The sequence below is a fragment of the Amphibalanus amphitrite genome, unplaced genomic scaffold (assembly GCF_019059575.1).
Source record: "Amphibalanus amphitrite isolate SeventyFive unplaced genomic scaffold, NRLGWU_Aamphi_draft 000134F_arrow, whole genome shotgun sequence".
Classification (NCBI taxonomy): domain Eukaryota; kingdom Metazoa; phylum Arthropoda; class Thecostraca; order Balanomorpha; family Balanidae; genus Amphibalanus; species Amphibalanus amphitrite.
In genome coordinates, this window is record NW_024881629.1 from 610,670 (window position 1) to 630,595 (window position 19,926).

The following is a 19,926-nucleotide window of genomic DNA, read 5'->3' on the forward strand; positions in this document are numbered from 1 at the left end:
ATCGAGCCAGGTTAGAAACATTTTAACTCGGCGAACAAAAGAGCATGTCAGAACGAAAAAACTTTGCAGCTGTTTTGCGAAGAGTTGAAACGAAACCCTCACCACCATCTGACCACCTCCATGCACGCCAACGCCCATCGCTAAAAAGAAACAACCCTCCTGGAATCTTTAATCAGCCAGCGAACCACAACCTCTCCAAGTTGAGAAAACACTTTCACAAAATCCCTTTATTGTTCCTCCTGTTGCGTGATGTAAAAGAGCCAAACCAACCAAACACCTTATTAGCACAGAAGCAGTATGGATTGATGCTCGCTCGTGGCGCGGGCCAGCGGTGGCGTTGTACTGTTCCTGTGGCCGGCGCGGCCGGCAGTGGCGGACCGTCGCACCGGCGGGCCACGGAGGAGAGCAGCAGGGAGAGACCTCGGCGCGCGCGGCGCCACGCCGCTAGTCCTTGGACACGGGCACCGCCTGCGGCGCAGCGCCGGACGCCTTCTTCTTCTTCTTGTTGGCACTTTTCTTGTCGAGCGGAGTTGCTAGCAGGGACTGTGAAGAGAGCAATTGGTGAGTGTGACGATATAAAACGCATGTGACGCCCGCCCATAAAATGGATGATATCGGGTAAAAATGGATCGAAAATGCGGAAAAAATTGCTAAAGCTTAAGTTTGCTTAAGCCTTTGACGGTCTGACAAGAAACGGTGAATTGACACACACAAGCCTAACACGTTCATCAGGAAGCAAAAAAGTTCCTACGATGGACACACTGCAGGCAAAATAGCGGTAAAACTGCTGCAATTACTTTTCCAGAAAAAAACTGTCGCAAAATGAAAAAAGCAATGCCATATTTTTACAAACGCATTCTGGTTCCATTTCGGCCACGTTATCTATGCCTTAGCTTGACCAGTCCGATCCCTCCCGCCTTCTCTTCCCCAGGCGTACCTTGGCGTCCTCGTCCTGGATCGAGTGCTCTGACTGACACGTCTCCGGGTCGAAGGGCACTCCGGTGATCTTGCGCGTGCCGTTGGGCATCAGGAGGATGGTCGACTTGAACTGGGCCACCAGTTGGTCTGCGGGAAACGGAAGGGGCCGGTGATCGGCTCGTCAGCTCGGGTGAAACGTGCTCTTTCCCAAAATATCCCGGCATGAGATTGTGAGAATAGCATCCGATTCATACAACTGCGTTCGTTTGGTGAAATGCATTTTTTTTTTTTGACGGTACACGCTTCGAGCAGAATTTAAGATGTAAAGAGCACAATATCCCATTTCTCGAAGAACTTCCTCCCACACGCACACAAATTGTTATGTTCCAATGATAAGTTGAACGATGTCGATATAGATAGTTAGTCCAAGCCTTGCACGTCCGGTGCAGGCTTCAGAATCTGCAGAGCGACGCGCTATCTTATCGTGCAGGACGGTGCAGTTACTATTGACGCGTGACGCAACAGTAAACATTGAGACGCGAGCCTCACAGTCCTGTACAGGACTCGATATCGACCCACGGACAGCCGATACGCACCTGGCTTTTCGTAGAGGACCTGGAACGGCTCTATTAACCTGTGGTTGACACACTCGACCACGCCTAGCTTCGCCTTCTTCTCGTCGTCCATTATCCTGTGGGAGGAGAGTAGAGTCCAGTCGTCAGACGCAGCAGAAGCCAGAAACTCACATTTACATAGCTGCACAAAGCACATTGCACAACCCTATCCCGTTCGTGCTTATCGTATTCCGCTGCAGACGAGTTTAGGATTTATTGATTGAAACCAACGTTTCACCAAGAATGGACTCTGACACCTCGACAACCTTATGTTGCGGCTGCTGACTGCATGTGGCCATCACGCGATGGTGTTTGAATGTCGTCATCAACGGAAACTCGGCCACACAAAAATAATAAACGCAGTTACTGCGAACGCACCTGAGGTTGAACGGCATGGTACCACACTTCTTGTTGACTTGCGAGAGGAACTCGCGTGATGTCTTCATTTTGAGACTGTACACTTCGTCGGTTTTCTTGTAGACTGTGGTGCGTGCGTCTAGCTCCCGTGCCTGTCAAATGTAGCGAATATGAGTCGGCTTACACGGCAAAAGTGCTTCACCTATATTTTATACATGACGCACTAGTTAGTTACCCTTACTTTCGCTTTTACATAAGTGCACTGCCGACATCACAAAACAGCCCTTTCTACACTCAAAGTGTTTTGCAGAGGCGGTCACACACGTGCAATGCCGTCCTTTGGCTTCCAAAAACGCAAACTATTGACCTCTCATCAGCCTGTCATCGCACAATCCCTCCCGGCCTGTTTTCGTCCCTCGCTCTCCGACCTCCACCTCCAGCCCGTCTATAGCGTTCCACCTGACGTACCGTTCCCTCGCCGGTGGAGATAAGTACGTCGAGACCGTACACCTCGTGTTTCTCAAAGTCGCACTTCTCGTGCTCCTTCCGCTGTCCCTCGTTCGGGTTCTGGATGATTGTCTTCTCGCCGTTGATGACGTTCTGTTTCAGCTGGTGCGACAGCATGCCCTCGATCGGCTTCGTTTTGAACTCGCTGGCGATCTTGGTCACCATGTCGGTCACGGTGTAGTTCTGCCGACACAGACAAGATGATGGTAACAGGGTCGATTCAGTGAGCGGACGACACAAGTTTCTAGGTGCGGAGGACCGACAAGATCATATCACCACCGGAGCACCACGATTAGCCAGAGTTGATCACATAAACGCTGTTGTAACAATTACTAACGAGCGTGGCATCGACAGGAAAAAAACTGGTTGTTGTTGTTTGTTTGTTGGGGGTTAGGGGCACGCCGACTACAAGGTCATTTTGCGCCTATGAAAAAACTAACATTATGCAACCGTTCACACCACACTATAAACCTTCCCCGTCGCAACAGGCCTTCTCCGTCATTTCACTGACCTCCTGACCAGGCTTGGTGAGCCGGAGCGCCGCCTCGAAGGCGTAGTGGGCGGCTAGCAGCACATCTGCCTTGCGACCCGTCACCTTGTTCTCCTTACCGGCGCCCACCACCAGACTGTGCGCCACTACCGCCGGAAAGCCGTCCACGTGACTGCCCAGGTCACTGCGGAGGCGGAGGGTGGGCGTCAGTGCCAGCCGGTAACGCGTGGGGTACACAGCACGGAGACAATTGCAGTCACCACGTGGGTGCGAGCCAGCTTCACCACACGGGTCATGGGTCACCACTCTCCAGGATCATTATCGGGGACTTTTATCCCAATTAGATTTAGGTCAGCTGTGGCATCTAAAAACTTGCATCTTGTCTAGATCAGCCAACATGAAAATAAAGTAGCACCATAGAATATAGTTTCCACTTTCCATCAACAATCACTCAGCTTCCATCAACATGACGCCACATAAAACATCACCAAAAGTAAGTTCTTTTAACAGGGATGTGGAGTCAGAGTCAGAGTCACCGAAGATCTATCGACTCCACAGCCCTGCTGGCTACTTGTAACAAACATCTACAAACTATAGCAAACATCTACTGACATTAGTAACCTCACACTGCACAGAAACCGCGGGAGGTCGTAGATGCGTATCTTTGGCCAGCAGACCCAAGAGACCTGCCCACGCCCAGTCACGGCGGTAAGAAACCATCTCAGCTTCCAGTCACGCAACAACCGCCCAACTCCCCCGTCCGACAGCTCCTCCCCACTGGAGGAAAGTCCAGTGGGGGGAGGGGGAGGGGGACTGGAATGCGGCCGAAGCCAAGCGGCCGCGACCGACAAACAGCGACACCTATATCCAAGCTGTAAAATTATCCGGAAGTATTACTTGTATGTCAAGGGCGGTGTCTCACCGACGCCGCCAGCGCATTTCGCGAGCTGATGTCATACTTGTGGTAGTATTGGAGCTATGGGCTTGTTTTGCATGGAAACCCAAATTGCCACGTGGGCTGGCAGCGCGCTGGCAGCTTCGATGAAACACCACCCAGGACGTCGTTTTAAGCGGGAGATGACCGTCTTTGCTGCGAATTTTTTTAGCATAAATGACTAAAGGCGAATCAGGTCGTTTTTAACTGTCTGAGCTAGTCGTTGGTGGCTGTTTATGGCTGCATCTGAGGTATGTCTGCATCTAAACTGACATTTTCACCAGGTCTCCGTCGGCCAGCGTCGTATCCGGATCCGAGTTGAGTGGCGAGTAGTGACCGATGCAGTGGTTGACGGCCACGCACGTCGGGAACGCGATACCTGGCCCACGAGCAGAACGCGTCAGTCACGGCCATCAGCGCTGGCACATGTCCCGATTGGTGGGTGTGATGTAAGGTGTGCAACCAGATGTCAGCACACAGGTAAATTGAAATGAGAAACACGACAGGTGTTTTATCTATTGGAACAAAGCAGATGCAGACAGATAACATACCAAAATGTTTGTGATGTCAATGAACCTCAGAATCAGAGAATCAGATGTTTAATCTTATTCATGGTCATTGACCTAATGACCTAAAAATCAATGGTGCCTGGTACAAACGTGTTTATCTTTAATTTACAATAGATAAACTAGCACCCTTGTAAACAGCTAATACAGATTGCATGCTATACAAGTTACCTTTCTTGAGGTTCTTGTCTTTTCTGTAGACTTTGGCCAATTCTTCTTCCATGCAGGCATCTCCTGCCTTGCAAAGCTCCCTCACTGAAGCTCCAGCAACACACTTTGCAATGATTGCTTTCAGGGCCTCTGTGAATCACACACATGATATAGTACATCAATTTGCCATGTTTGCTAATGCTTGATAGTAATGCTTAGACATAATACCATATAAACATTATGCCAAACAGAAAATATTTTACATTTTATACCAGCATTTGTAAGCATATTCATTTATCCTAGTTAGGAGTAAATGCTACAAGGAAAGAGCCATTCATAAAATAGGTAGGTTACATCTTCCCAATGTAAAATTAATGTGTTGAAAAATGGCTTTTTAATTCATTTAGATATTGCTGCCAGTCAACTTTCCCAAATGTATTCTACTTAAAAGAAAATGCTGGCAAAATTTTAGTGCCTATATTGTCAACTGGTTTTCAATAAAACATTTGCAGGGTTTATGTACCAGGGTCAATAAATTCACAAGTAGATATAATATTGGAAGTTAAATTAGGCAATAAAACTGCTTTTAAAGCAGACAAATTATATGAAGAAAAACAACTGAAAACAAGTTGTCAAGAGTATGGTATCAAGATTACTAAGCAAGCAAAACACTGGCACTCAGTTACACACTTATTTGCCGTGAACCATATTAGGAATTCAGTACTCATGTTATTATGAAAGAACAAAATTACAATTTAAACTGCATATATGATATTTGAGTTAATAAACTTGCTATCTTATCTTTATTCATTCTGAAAGGCATGAAAAATTGCAGGAAAGTATATTTACATGAAGTCATGCAGATTTGAAAGTGAGGTTGCGTAGCATTTATCAACTATCTCATCAATGTTAATTTATGTAAAATTATGATCCAAATGGAAATTTTAACAGATTTTAAATTATTTTGGCTAAAGTTACAGTAAATTAACTAGCCAGAAATGATCTACAAACATATGGAGCCATATAAATGTCAGTGAGCGACATTGCCCACAACGCATACCATTCAGTAGGCGGAACTATGGTCAAGCGTGCCCATTTTTGGGAACGCATTTTCGTTCCCATGTTTGGGAACGATAAACCCAAATATGGGAACGCCATGTAGGCATTGTTTAAAACAAGAAGAAGAACCGTTAAATGACGTCCAAAAAATATAGAACGATCGTGAACCGCCTGATATTTGTCTCAATATTGTTGGGAAAGAGTTTGATATTGTAAGGCCCATCGTAGCTTCAAATCGTTCCTCTGTTTCTAAAGCAGTCCACCACCCGGGCCGCGTGCCCAAATTTGGGAACGCTCTCGTACACTGGCGCTGCAAGCGTTCCTTATTATAGGAACGGCGTACCCAAAATTGGGAACGATTTCACCGACGCCTTTCACGGGCTCTTTTCATTAACAAGCATCACGTCCAACGCCGCAAGTCATTGTTAACGCAACAATCATAAGATGACCTTTCCTGCAAGACCGCCGCATGTTTCGCCGGGTCTTCTGTGTCTTATTCAATTCCCGTCGATCCCGCAGCGGGCACGCCCCCCTCTGCAGGATTACGTAATTCACAACGCTCAGCGATGTTCAACAAGGTCTTCCATGCCTATATACACCGTCCCCGCCGAGGGTGGAGGCATGTAAAGCACCTGTCTGTTTAACACTGATAGTTGACGAGCACAAGTAAGTATCCAAAAATGGGAACGCTGAGATGTTTCACTCTCAAAACACCTAGTCCCAATAAAAATCTACTTTTTTCCTTTCTTAATGAGTGTAAGTGGCAAAAAGCCTGGTAGGATGGGCACGAGAAATGATCAAAATCAGCATAAAAATTATAAATAAGCCACACAGGGCGACATGCATAAAAGAAATTCCCCCAAAACGATCGTACCCCCAAAATACCGAAGGCAAAAACCACGCTCATGACGCTCCTTAAAAGCAACGCTAAACAGCTAGCATCCAAATAAAATATGTCTTTCAGGGTTGATAAAATACAGCTGAATAATTTTAAACCACTTAAACTGAGTTTATAACAGTAGTTTGGTAAATTCACTCGCGTTCCACGCGGTCGTCCGCCCCGACACCAAAAGTCAACAATATTACCTCGGGACCGTCCGCGTCTTCGCTTGCATTTGTCAGCATCTGGGGTCGATAGTATTAAAGTTCATAACCAGGCGAAAATTATTATAGTTGACCTCAAACTAAAAAAATGCTTCATTTTCCTTAAAATTGCATGTTAAATGTCGTATAACCCATATTTCCACCATTCTGTCATTTTTAAAAAATCATTAAAAATATCATTCCACGGTCAATTTCATTGTTCCACGGTCACATTAAAGATAACTTTATGGAGATTTAGTAGATACGTTAATTAGCATGCACTTTTTTGAGACGTGATGCACTTTTGAGTTTTAGTGCGCGAACGGCCGAAAAATTGCCTTCCGTTGTCATAAATGGGAACGCCCGTTCCCATATTTGGGAACTCCGTTCCCAAAAATGGGAACGTTCCTATATTTGGGTACTCATGACCATAGTTCCGCCTACTGCATTGTTGATGCAAACCACTTGATGAGGGGACAACTAGAAGTGAAATTTACCATAAAGTTAACAATGTAATGCTGACCCACATAAACTGAGATTTTTTCATCTTGATCTGCATTAAAAAATCCATATGCTGTATATAAATTTGAATGCTCCAAAGCCTCATACGCAGACTACATCTGACAAAGTGATGCAAAAAACAATGGAAGCTTAATATATAAAAAACAAATTTATTTGCAAAACCGGAAATTAGGTAAAATAACCGACGCAACGTGCTTCGACAAATCTAGCGCCCACGATGCTTTCACCTAAACGTAAGATCCATGAACTTACTGTTGGTAACTTCAGCTGCCGTCTGATATTTAGTGACCACGACATCCTCAGCAATAGTCTTCTCCTGCTCATCTTCCTCCTTGGACGCCATTTCTGCAAATAAAATTTGCCTTATACTAAAATTAAAACTCCACGGCGACCCGCCAACAACATGCGAGCATGAGAAGTGCAGCGTTCCCCTTAGTTCTGCAAATTGATTCACACAATGGCTATACGCCTAGTGTTATTTTTAGCAGCTAAATCTCAATTCTTTATTTTTCGTCATTATTTTTTTATTTTTTGGGTTAAAATATATTTTATTTTAATTGCATCAAAATGAAGGCATGAAAAATAGCCAAGTATACAAAATACAATGAAAATAAGCAAAAGTAAAAAAGGAGGGAAAATACTGAAAATAAACGTATAAGCTAAACCTAGCGGTGAATAGCGTAACTAGGGGTTAAAGTGATCGATGTAAATGTTTTTGTTTTGAAAATCAAAGAAAATATGATTAAAAATAAAAATTAGATTTTCAACGAAAGAATTATGATGCTTATTGATAATGCATCAAACTAATGCTTGCTGGCTTGCGTCGCTTGCGTCAAAGTACACTGCTTTTGTTTGTTTATACAGTAGTGGGGGTAGTGGGGTAGTTTTGTGATTTCGTCGTGTTAGGTTACATCAGGGGGCGTCGAAGTCTAGTAGGAAAATCTGGCAATCCCCGGCGTGACGTAACGTCGGGGATGACCGACGGCACCTTGCACTGAAAGATACGACAGAACGGCTATTTTCGAACAATGATTAAAAATACTTGGTGCTGTTATAACACATTAAACGCTTATCAGCATGTTCCTCATCATGTGATAAAGTCATATCCGTGGTCGAAAATAGCCAAGCCCCTCCCAATTTCCAAACATCGACCTTATAGGCAAAGGATGTAAGCGTAATCCTTAAGGGCGACTTTCCCTTACATATCCGTACATATGCGTCCTTATGGAAATCGGTAGTGTGGCGATAAGCGACGCGCGCGACATCTGTGGGGCGACTGTGGCGACACCTGGTGGCTGTTTTTCTGCTGTATGTAGGTATTGGGGTTTTGCCAGATATGGTTCCTACTGCTACACCACTATGTTGACCCAATACTAAGAAAGTTATTTTGCCCGTAAATGGCAAGAAAATTAAAAGTATATTTATAAAATTGCTTATAAATGATTACGAGATAATAATGAAGAAGTTTTGACTGATTAATTATTTAAATATTCAACCATGAAACTATATTCTGGTTGGTTTGGTAGAAATTAGTCCGTGCAACCTTAACCCTGTTTACATAGCATTTAGACATTTCCCTAGCTGGCTTAGAGATATCACAAAACTGGCCAGTGACCTTTTGCAACTACACAAGTGACTGTATTCAATGCTACGAAGAGCACTTTCTCGGAATTCAGGCATAATACATCAATTAATTGCAATAAATAGGTTATTTTCGGCTCGAAAAAGGGGTACTATTTCATGCGTACAAAGACTATTTGCAAGCACCATATCTGCTGCCATATCTCCCTGCACCCCTTCGTAAACACTTTGCCATATTAGCTAAATCAAGCTATATAAATCACAATATATGCAGATATTCTTTACAAAAACAAAATATAAAGCGATATATAATATAAACAAAAGTAAGATATAAAAGGCTCTAAAGAAAAACATCTCATAGAAAACAAGTATTTGGCCCACCACTAATATCGAGTACTGCTGTCTCTCGGCAGACAGCTCTGCACTCTGATTGGCGGAAATCAAGGCTAACTAGTGCTGGGCAACGAAGTTATGGCCAAGTACAGCATGCTTAGGAACGATGATGACGTAGTTGGGGGTGGTAGATTTAGCGTGAAGACCCACCAACAGATGATTTCCTGTCTTATTACTATTGGCAAAAATAGCGAAGTTGGGTTTATCAACAACAACATTAAGGATTCTTTTCTGAAAATATAAAAGCATTCATCAGACTTTTCTAAAAACATCAAAATATGACTTCTAAGTGGATCACCTGAGCCGCCACAAAATAGCTTGAACGCCGTGGCTCCCTAATGACGTCATTTTCTGATTAGCAAATCAGCGCCGAGCAAGGCTTACTCTGATTGGTCAGAGAAATATCGAGAGTTTTATGTTGAGGGGACCGGAGTGCGCCTTTGGTTAGGAATTTTTCACGGCGGTGGTAAAATCCTGCATATTTACGTCTGGACAACGAGTTGCGTTGGAGAGGCCGGAAATAGTGGCGATTTCAGGACCGCAATAATGGACCGTCATTGGAATGATTCTTTTTTAAAACGTGCGTTGTTTTTAGCCGAAATTTAGTTCTTACTATAAAATATTTTGTAATTAGATTTTGGCCGAGAATGAATACCATCAGAGCTAAGTTTTTACTTTCATTGTATTTTGTCCAGAAGCATATAGTGCTGTTTTATTGCAGTTTTTGCGCGTTTGTTACAAAATATGAAGCGAACCTGCAAAAAAGTTCCAAGGTGAAGGTGATGTATATTGCAAAATATCAAATTGACCTCAAGTTCATCCGTTCCTGCCATGATTGACTAGACAGATTTACACATTTCAATTTTATCTTGGATCAAAGGTGTCCGTGTGAATATCGGTGTGATCAGTGCCAACTGCCAGAGGTTAACTTGAAGGGAAGCTTGAGCTATGATAATTGCTCTTGTCTATGTCCCTCCACTAAGAAGAAGTTCTTAAATATTTTGCTTTGTGTATTCCAAGAGGAGAGAGAAGTGGGAACTATTTTCTTTGTGCCTTCATGTCGAATTGAAGATGGATCATTAAATTTTCATGGCGTTGATCAACCAAGCATTTAGTCTTTCTCGTACATAAGCAGTGGCTAAGAAGAAAAAGTTAATCATACCTGAAGTTCAGTCATCTTACTTCAACTCAAACTTTGCAGCAAGATCCCCAAGGACAGAGGATATATTGTATACCTATCCTGTAAATCAAAACATTTTTGTGCTTGCAAAGGCTTAAGTTATTTGTTATGTGCTCGGAGTGAGGCTATGGGCGTTTTGTTGTATGTTTATGCGGAGATTGAATATAACTGTGACCCTGTGATTGTTTGTATATTTACTACAGTCAAACAGCATATTCAAATAACATACTCACCTAGCTCATAGCTGTTACCCCCGCAGGATTTGCACTTGTTGATGTCTCAAGCATGAACAAAGCACTAAACTGGCTTAGTTATCATTTCCCACATTTTTCTGAGCATTTAACATGGCATACAGCAGTGCAGAGCAGCTTCAGAGAAGAAACACTTAAAATGCACAGACTCACAACAGCCACCCAATGAGCCAGTTCCTCATTTGGCTGTTTCCCTGGATGTGGTTTGGCAAGGTGAGCTAACTGTTATCAAGTTGAAGGTTAGCAGGTAAGATTGAGTTAGGGTGAGTACCTAGTACCTATAACTGGGTGCTAATGCTATGCAGGTCTTGGGTAAGTTGCAAATAAGTGTGATGATTGAGGTTAGGTCAGGTTAGTCAGGTATGAATTGATCAGGTCACATTTTTATGGACACTTGGCAAATTAAAAAAAAAACTAACATGACCTAATATTAGCTAACGCAACTAAACCTACATAACTACTAAACTATAGGTACTGAGCACCTACCTACTTGTGCCTACATCTCATACCAAGTCAAAATAAAGTTCCTTTCTGGAAGATTACCCTGGCAGTACTTTTTATCCCAGCCCTGTGAAGAAAACTAATACTTCTCAAGTTCTGAGTCCCTTCTGGCCATCCACAGAAAGAAATGCTGACAGCTTTGCTTTTGTATATTAGACCAATAATCACCATCACGGAACACATGATATGATCACATCATTACATGGATTGTCACATTGACAATTTTACTTAAATCCTTTTTTTCAAGAAATGCAAAGTAATGATGAACATCAAATTAAACATTATAAAGCTGATTTAGTGATCCAAGCTTTCTCTTCCAGTAGCAATAGAACGATCGCATGTTTCATTTGCCAGACACTGAGTAATGCACATTACCATCTGCATAGCAAAGTAAAGCTGCCCAGGTTTGTTCCTTCTATATTTTTTTCACTTGACTGTTAGCACTCATTGATCTTGCTGCTGTAAGTAATATTTCAATATTCATACCAATACATCAATACGCGTTCATCAGCCAACATTTTCTGGCTTGATTTGATACTGCGCGTGCTCTTCAGTATTGATCTCCTTCAATAGTATAGCTTGTTTTCGGCCAATAAGCTCTTTAAATTTTACTTTTTCTTGCTGATTAGTGAGCCAGATCAACTTGCGTTTATCAACCAACATTTCCTAACTTCAACCTGATATTACTCAGGACTCACAACTCAGGACTCTTAGCCTCCTGTATACTTCAACTTGGGATTGTTTTCAGTCAACATGCTTCTTTAATATGATATACTTTAGTCACAAGAGATTCAAAACTTACAACAAAACGACATACAAGAGTTCGAAAACCATCAGATAAGCTTAAAAAAGGCCTTGGAACGGAGCAGAACGGAGCCAAATGGTGCTCCATTTGTTTGTTTACAATAATTGTAGTGCTGATGTATTGTTTTAGGACTCTAGCGGTCGGCTCATAAAAACTGAAACATTTTCACAAAATCTGTAAGGCAATTAATATTTCTCTGAAAGAACTTAAATATTCAAAAGCCAAACACCATGAAATACAGCAATCAGAACGAAAAAGTAACCCAAAAATCCAGCCTCATAACCGGCTCCTAAAACTGCGGCAAAATCAGCACTTTTCCCCGCAACTCGTTGTCCAGACGTAAATATGCTAAAATCCTCTGGCTTATGCTCTGGCTTGTCTAGCAGTGCCATCTATAATAGAAGTCTTCAACTAGCAGTTTGGCACTTATGATCGCCTAGATGACGCTACCAATCGGTTTAGGTATTTGTTTGACTTGATGAATGAGCGCAACGCGATTAAATAGGTAATTACTGACTCTCGAATCCGCTTAGAAAGTCATTTAGAGCGTATGTGATACTTGCTACCAAATATCTTACGCACTCAGTTTCTGCTTGGTGTTTCCATGCCTTTTGAATCGATCAAGAAAATGTCACTGCTCAGAGGTTGAAGGTAAGCGGGAAAAGGGGTGTTACATATTTGATCTTTCCATAAATGAATGCAGAATATGAATAAATGCAATCCACTAAATATAAGCTGCAAGGAGTGCATTGAACATAACAATCAGCTTTATTTTCATCGTTTTCATGGAAACAACTCAGGGGTGGAGATCTGTCAAAATTTCAGCGGGGGTCCAGGCCGGGCAGATGGAGGCGGGCTGGATGCAGTACCATTGACTTACATAGCAGTAATTCGTTTTCAGGGGGTCCTGACCCCCCCCCCCCCGACCCCCCCCCCCCCCCCGAGATCTCCACCTCTGAAACAACTTAGTCTTATGCTAAAATGTTGGGTAAAAACTTTGCAATATTCAACTCATATGATGCCCAAATGTACGACATACAATTCATTTGAAGCCCATGCGTCGTTTATTATCAAAACTACATAACATGAAGAGCGTCATAAACTTGGCAGGCTTTTTCTATTTGGTGGCCAGCACTCCATTACCACGTTTCTGGATTTTGTATTTGCTGCGCAGCATTTGTCGACATGGCGGAGGCCGAACACCTGAAAGTAGATCGAGCTGGCATGTGAATCTGGCAACTCCTATGTAAACGGGGCTCTTGTATTTAGGGCCTTGGGTTACATCATGCAATAATTTTCTTTAATCAGGAAAAATCGTAACCGGACAAATCTTCGTATGGCAATTCTTCGTCGCGCAATTCCTCGTCCGCATTTCTTCGTCCGCAAATCTTCGTCGGCGCATTTATTCGTGTCGCATAACTTCGTCTCGCATTTCTTCGTAAGCGCAAATATTCGTAGCGCATTTTTTCGTATCCGCATTTCTTCGTACGCGCATTTCTTCGTCAAGCATTTTTTCGTCCACGCATTTCTTCGTCTACGCAAATCTTCGTCCGCATTTCTTCGTCCACGCAAATCTTCGTCTGCGCATATCTTCGTCCGCAAATCTTCGTCCCCGCAAATCTTCGTCCGCAAATCTTCGTCCGCATTTTTTCGTCAACGCATTTCTTCGTCTACGCAAATCTTCGTCCGCATTTCTTCGTCCACGCAAATCTTCGTCCCGGCAAATCTTCGTCCGCAAATCTTCGTCCGCAAATCTTCGTCCGCAAATCTTCGTCCGCAAATCTTCGTCCGCATTTCTCGTCCACGCATTTCTTCGTCCACGCAAATCTTCGTCCGCAAATCTTTGTCTGCGCTATCTTCGTCTCCGCAAACATTCGTCCACAAATGTGGTTGAATAAAACCATGAAGAAATATCAGACCATCTTAAGTGAATGACGAATTTAATGCATGGAATGGATGATCGAAACTTTTAAAGTCATGGCAGATGAGATCACTCAGTCAGGTGAAGCTATTGTGGGAGCCGACAATTGTAACATTCCATATCATTTGTGTCCCGGACATTCTTTTTTTCGCGGTCGTTGAATGACAATATAATCTCTTGTGCCCTCGCCGGCATAGGCGGCGGAACGGGGAGGGCACCGGGGCACCGTTCCCCTCTTTAATTTTGGCCTTTTAACAGTAGCCATATGGGCGTTGCATGGAAAGAATGGGACCAAAAGTCGGCAGTGCCGTGCCCCCCCCCCCTTAATTGAAGGTGTTCCGCCGCTACTGCTCGCCGGACCTATTTGTTTTCTACATAGGTACAGGCCGGCCGAGGGGGCGGGTACGACCCCCCCCCCTCCCATCGCCGTTTCGCCACTGGTGGAGCTAGCGCGTCGCGGAAAAAACGAGCGTGTGCGCCGTTACGAGAAGCAGAGATTAATACCCGATTTTAAGGCCTTCTAGGTCAGGGGTCGACATACCGCCCGCGGGCCGGATCCGGCCAGGTGGATGACGGTTGGATCCGGCCCGCGACCATCTGACGTCCGGCCCGCGGCTGGTATCAGCGACTTACATCGTTTTCCGGCCCGCGGTTCTTTCAGAAATCGACTCCGATATAAAAGTGACTGAAATGACCTTTGGCACAATACCTAGTTCTTCCTTCGCACACTTCATGAGTTTATAAACACCATTTGCGGGTGTTTTTGTCTAATGCTACTTAAAGACAAAACTTGGTTGGTCAGCAGCTTTTGCGCGCAGCATCAACGACTGCTGGCTGCGTGCACTTGGCGGCTTCACGTGTTCTACCAACTCGTTTAACCTTCCAGGCGGTGGGGGGGGGGGCATTTTTTTGCCCCCCCCCCCCCCCGTATCTCCAAAACTACTGGACGGATCCGGAAAATTCAAACGGCGTTCGATAGCCCTGTCAAATTTGTGGAAGGAAGCTAAATTTCATTGACCTCGGGGTCACCGATGACGTCACAGGTCAGGTCAAAGATAACATGTTTCACCGTTCACGGGTCTTCTAGGGAAAGCGCTATAACACCGAGTAAAGCGCATTTTGTCGAAAATCAGCGATAGGGCGTCAGTTATCTAGTACATATGTTGCTATTAGAGGTCACTGGTCATACCAGTCAGGTCGCAGGTCAGGTCACCAAGGGTCACCACATGAACCCAACCCGCAAATGGTGTTTATAAACTCATGAAGTGTGCGAAGGAAGAACTATTGTGCCAAAGCACATTTAAGTCACTTTTATATCGGAGTCGATTTCTGAAAGAACCGCGGGCCGGAACACGATGTAAGTCGCTGATACCAGCCGCGGGCCGGACGTCAGATGGTCGCGGGCCGGATCCAACCGTCACCCACCTGGCCGGATCCGGCCCGCGGGCCGTAAGCCGACCCCTGACCTAGAAGGCCTTAAAATCGGGTATTAATCTCTGCGTCTCGTAACGGCGCACACGCTCGTTTTTTCCGCGACGCGCTAGCTCCACCAGTGGCGAAACGGCGATGGGGGGGGGGGGGGTCGTACCCGCCCCCCCTCGGCCGGCGTGTATGTAGAAAACAAATAGGTCCGGCGAGCAGTAGCGGCGGAACACTTTCAATTAGGGGGGGGGGGCACGGCACTGCCGACTTTTAGCCCCATTCTTTCCATGCAACGACCATAGGGCTACTGTTAAAAGGCCAAAATTAAAGAGGGGAACGGTGCCCCGGTGCCCTCCCCGTTCCGCCGCCTATGCCGGCGAGCAGGGCTGCGGAGTCGATGGATTTTCGGCGACTCCGACTCCGACTCCGGCTTTCAAAAACCAGTTCCGACTCCGACTCCGACTCCGGGCAGAATTGTCGACTCCGACCGACTCCAACTCCCGACTCCGACTCCGCAGACCTAGCAGGGCTGCGGAGTCGACAGATTTTCGGTGACTCCGACTCCGACTCCGGCTCGGGTTTCTAAAATCGACTCCGACTCCGACTCCGACTCCGGTCACAACTGTCGACTCCGACCGACTCCGACTCCGACTCCGCAGCCCTGCCGGCGAGGGTACAAGAGATTATATTGTCATTCATCGACCGCGAAAAAAAGAATGTCCGGGACACAAATGATATGGAATGTTACAATTGTCGGCTCCCAAATACAATAGCTTCACCTGACTGCAGTCAGGTGGTCATGACCTCATCTACCTGACTTCAAAAGTTTCGATCATCCATTCCATGCATTAAATTCGTCATTCACTTGCAATGGTCTGATATTTCTTCATGGTTTTATTGAACCACATTTGTGGACGAATGTTTGCGGAGACGAAGATAGCGCAGACAAAGGTTTGCGGACGAAAATATGCGCAGACAAAGATTTGCGGACGAAGATTTGCGTGGACGAAGAAATGTGTGGACGAAAAATGCGGACGAAGATTTGCGGACGAAGATTTGCCGGGACGAAGATTTGCGTGGACGAAGATTTGCGGACGAAGATTTGCCGGGACGAAGATTTGCGTGGACGAAGAAATGCGGACGAAGATTTGCGTAGACGAAGAAATGCGTGGACGAAAAAATGCGGACGAAGATTTGCGGACGAAGATTTGCGGGGACGAAGATTTGCGGACGAAGATATGCGCAGACGAAGATTTGCGTGGACGAAGAAATGCGGACGAAGATTTGCGTAGACGAAGAAATGCGTGGACGAAAAAATGCTTGACGAAGAAATGCGCCGACGAAGAAATGCGGAAACGAAGAAATGCGCTACGAATATTTGCGCTTACGAAGAAATGCGAGACGAAATAATGCGACACGAATAAATGCGCCGACGAAGATTTGCGGACGAAGAAATGCGGACGAAGAATTGCGCGACGAAGAAATGCCATACGAAGATTTGTCCTGGAATCAGGAAAAATATATTGGATGTTAGGTCGCTTATATGAATGAATTTAGGTGTATCCTACTGGGTGGTTTATTAGTGGGCAAGTTAAAAGCCTTTTGTTAGAAATCAAAATCAAAATAGTTCTTTTTTTTGTTTGATGCGACGGTCAAGCCGCTTTTGCGGAATTCGCTCCAATTGATTACCTTTTTTACGGTCGTCAAGTTAGATGTAAGTGAATCCTAATCTATAATCTAAGATTCGGAATCAGGTGAGCCCCTACGATTTGGACCAAACTTGGTCAGTGGATAGTACGTAACGTCCTGATTACGATGCACCCAAAATCTAAGCTCGGCCCGCCATATTTACGAAGTTACGGATGTTTGAATTTCAAGGTCATTCGGGAGAGCCCCTACGATTTCCGTCAAAATTTGTGTACGGACACTCTAGATGCTCGTCATTACGAATATCACAAAATTTAAGCTCGGCCCGCCATATTTACGAAGTTACGGAGGTTTGAATTTCAAGGTCATTTGGGTGAGCCCCTGCGATTTCCGTCAAAATTGGTATACGGACATATTACATCCTCCTCATTACAAATATCATAAAAGTTAAGCTCGGCCCGCCATATTTTTCAAGTTACGGAGTCACAAAGTTACGGAATTTCAAGGTCATTCGGAGAGCCCCTCCGATTTTCGTCAAAATTTGTATGCGGACACATTACATGCTCCTCATTACGAATATCGTAAAAGCTAAGCTCGGCCCGCACTATTTCAAAAGTTAATGAGGTTTGAAACTCACTGAAATTCAAACCTCAGTAACTTTTGAAATAGTGCGGGCCGAGCCTAATTTTTATGATATTCGTAATTAGGAGCATGTAATGTGTCCGCACACAAATTTTGACGAAAATCGGAGGGGCTCTCCGAATGACCTTGAAATTCCGTAACTTTGTGACTCCGTAACTTGAAAAATATGGCGGGCCGAGCTAAACTTTTATGATATTTGTAATGAGGAGGATGTAATATGTCCGTATACCAATTTTGACGGAAATCGCAGGGGCTCACCCAAATGACCTTGAAATTCAAACCTCCGTAACTTCGTAAATATGGCGGGCCGAGCTTGAATTTTGTGATATTCGTAATGAGGAGCATCTAGAGTGTCCGTACACAAATTTTGACGGAAATCGTAGGGGCTCTCCCGAATGACCTTGAAATTCAAACATCCGTAACTTCGTAAATATGGCGGGCCGAGCTTAGATTTTGGGTGCATCGTAATCAGGACGTTACGTACTATCCACTGACCAAGTTTGGTCCAAATCGTAGGGGCTCACCTGATTCCGAATCTTAGATTATAGATTAGGATTCACTTACATCTAACTTGACGACCGTACCTTTTTTTGTCATCTCGATCTTCAGAGCTCTGTTCGCACCCCGTTTATTTATCAGCAGACTTATGACGTCGGCGGTCGATTTACGTCACGGGACATGACGTCATCACTGCAAGCTACGTGCTACGTGAAAGAGACATATATGATGCTGTACTGACATTGGTGGCGCACATCAACAAATGCTCTCCGCACTGTTTTGTGTGTTTATTGTTTCACATAGGGTGATTATATTCGGTTTTGAAAATTTATTTTTAGTGTTATTTAATTTTATATGCTGTTTATTTGTTCAGCCATAGGCGACAGGCATAGAACGTTCATTTTCTATTTGTAAACGATTTTACCTGCGTTTTTGTTTTTGTTTTTGTTTTGGAATACCTACTTCATAGATGAGCATTTCAATTTAGTGTTTGATTGTGTCAGAATATGTGTGCTAAAATGCAATATTTTGCTTCATTAGATTTGCTGTCCCCTGAAGTTTGTAAGGATTAAAATACTTGGCCACTCAATATTGTCATTTTATTTCCCAATTTATGTTCACATGATTATTTATTATAAGTAGGTACTGTGTGGTGATACTTTTGCTGTTTCTTCCTTCAAATTATTGTTATTGCCTTGTGTTTTATCTTGGCATACCTATCCATGTAATTTTATCTTAAATATAGGAAAATATTCCCAAGAAGGCACTGAATTCATAGCACTCGTACATGTGGTGATTGTTGGTGATGTGTATCCCGGACCGTGAAGCTTGAAAGCCTACTTATGTGCCACAATTTTTAATATTCAAGTTGATTTCTAATGATGAAATCATAAAAAGTTGTTCAGAACCTTGCACGGACTGGTTTGCATATGGAATGATAAATAAACAGTTCTCATCAATCCAAACAAAAATATGGCACATGCTCATGAGAACATTTACTGCAGGTCTTTGACCATTTGCTGGAAAATGCCTTCCGCCAGCTGTCCGGTAAAGTCTTCAGACCTGAAGCATCATCCTGTTATCACTCTGAATAGCTTGGTGAGGTTGCTGAAGGCCTCTATTACTGCTTCCTCTGAGGATCTGACCCTGAGGTGCTTGAGCAATAAGCATTTTGGACTTAAAAGGAGGGAGTTAATTTTCTGATCCCTTGTTTTCTTGGCAGGTGATTTATCGCTGCTTAGGGCCAGCGGCCCATCGGACAGCCTTGAGAAGACCGCCGCACGCTGTTTGCAGTCCGTCGACCACCTGTCTTCAACGGACGGACGCCCTCGGTCCCACTCAGCAATTGACTGAAGCCTATCGCGCCGATATGCTCGCTCATCTTCCATCCTCGCCCTGCCTGATGGTTTCGACGACCCGGGCTGTGGTCCCTGAGGTTCGGAACCCGTCTCGCTGGCCTGCCAGCAGGAGGCCTGGCGCTCGTCGCAGACGAGCGCTGCAGTGTGGCCAGTGAACCTGATGCTTCACTGGCCACACTGCTGGCACTGATACTGCACATCGCACAGCTCGTTATATAACAATTTAACACATGTGAGGCGTGATTTATTTGTAGATATTTGTAAACAGCCTTTGATTTTTGGCATTGATTCGTTGTGTGACGATGTTTTGTTCGCATGTGGCCATGCGGATAAGGCTACTGGCCAGTGGCCATAGCCTTATCCTTCTCGTTAAATTTGTTATCTGGAAATAAATGTCACCACTCACCATAAATGTGTTCTACATGGGCAATGACTAACTATTCTACTGTACATTTTACGGATGTCACATTTCATGGTGCTTCAGGATAGATATCACAAGCGTCGTACTTCTTTGTTACGTTGATGAC

General features: G+C 44.3%; 1 protein-coding gene and 1 long non-coding RNA gene across 2 annotated transcripts; one reads left to right on the forward strand and one right to left on the reverse strand.

The window, feature by feature from the left end:
- Positions 1 to 212: 212 nt before the first annotated feature.
- LOC122382142 (proliferation-associated protein 2G4-like) lies at positions 213 to 8,041 on the reverse strand. The gene is made up of 9 exons (XM_043367093.1): positions 7,453 to 8,041; positions 4,558 to 4,686; positions 4,094 to 4,199; positions 2,908 to 3,070; positions 2,358 to 2,579; positions 1,911 to 2,041; positions 1,515 to 1,609; positions 938 to 1,065; positions 213 to 543 (listed from the first exon to the last, which is right to left on the reverse strand). Exons 1-9 carry the CDS (start codon positions 7,541 to 7,543, stop codon positions 445 to 447), a joined length of 1,164 nt encoding a protein of 387 aa, XP_043223028.1. The 5' UTR covers positions 7,544 to 8,041; the 3' UTR covers positions 213 to 444.
- A 10,359-nt stretch (positions 8,042 to 18,400) lies between these two features.
- On the forward strand, positions 18,401 to 19,672 carry LOC122382143. Its single transcript, XR_006256632.1, has 2 exons — positions 18,401 to 18,602; positions 19,264 to 19,672. It is a non-coding gene; the product is annotated as an uncharacterized LOC122382143 (long non-coding RNA).
- Positions 19,673 to 19,926: the final 254 nt, after the last annotated feature.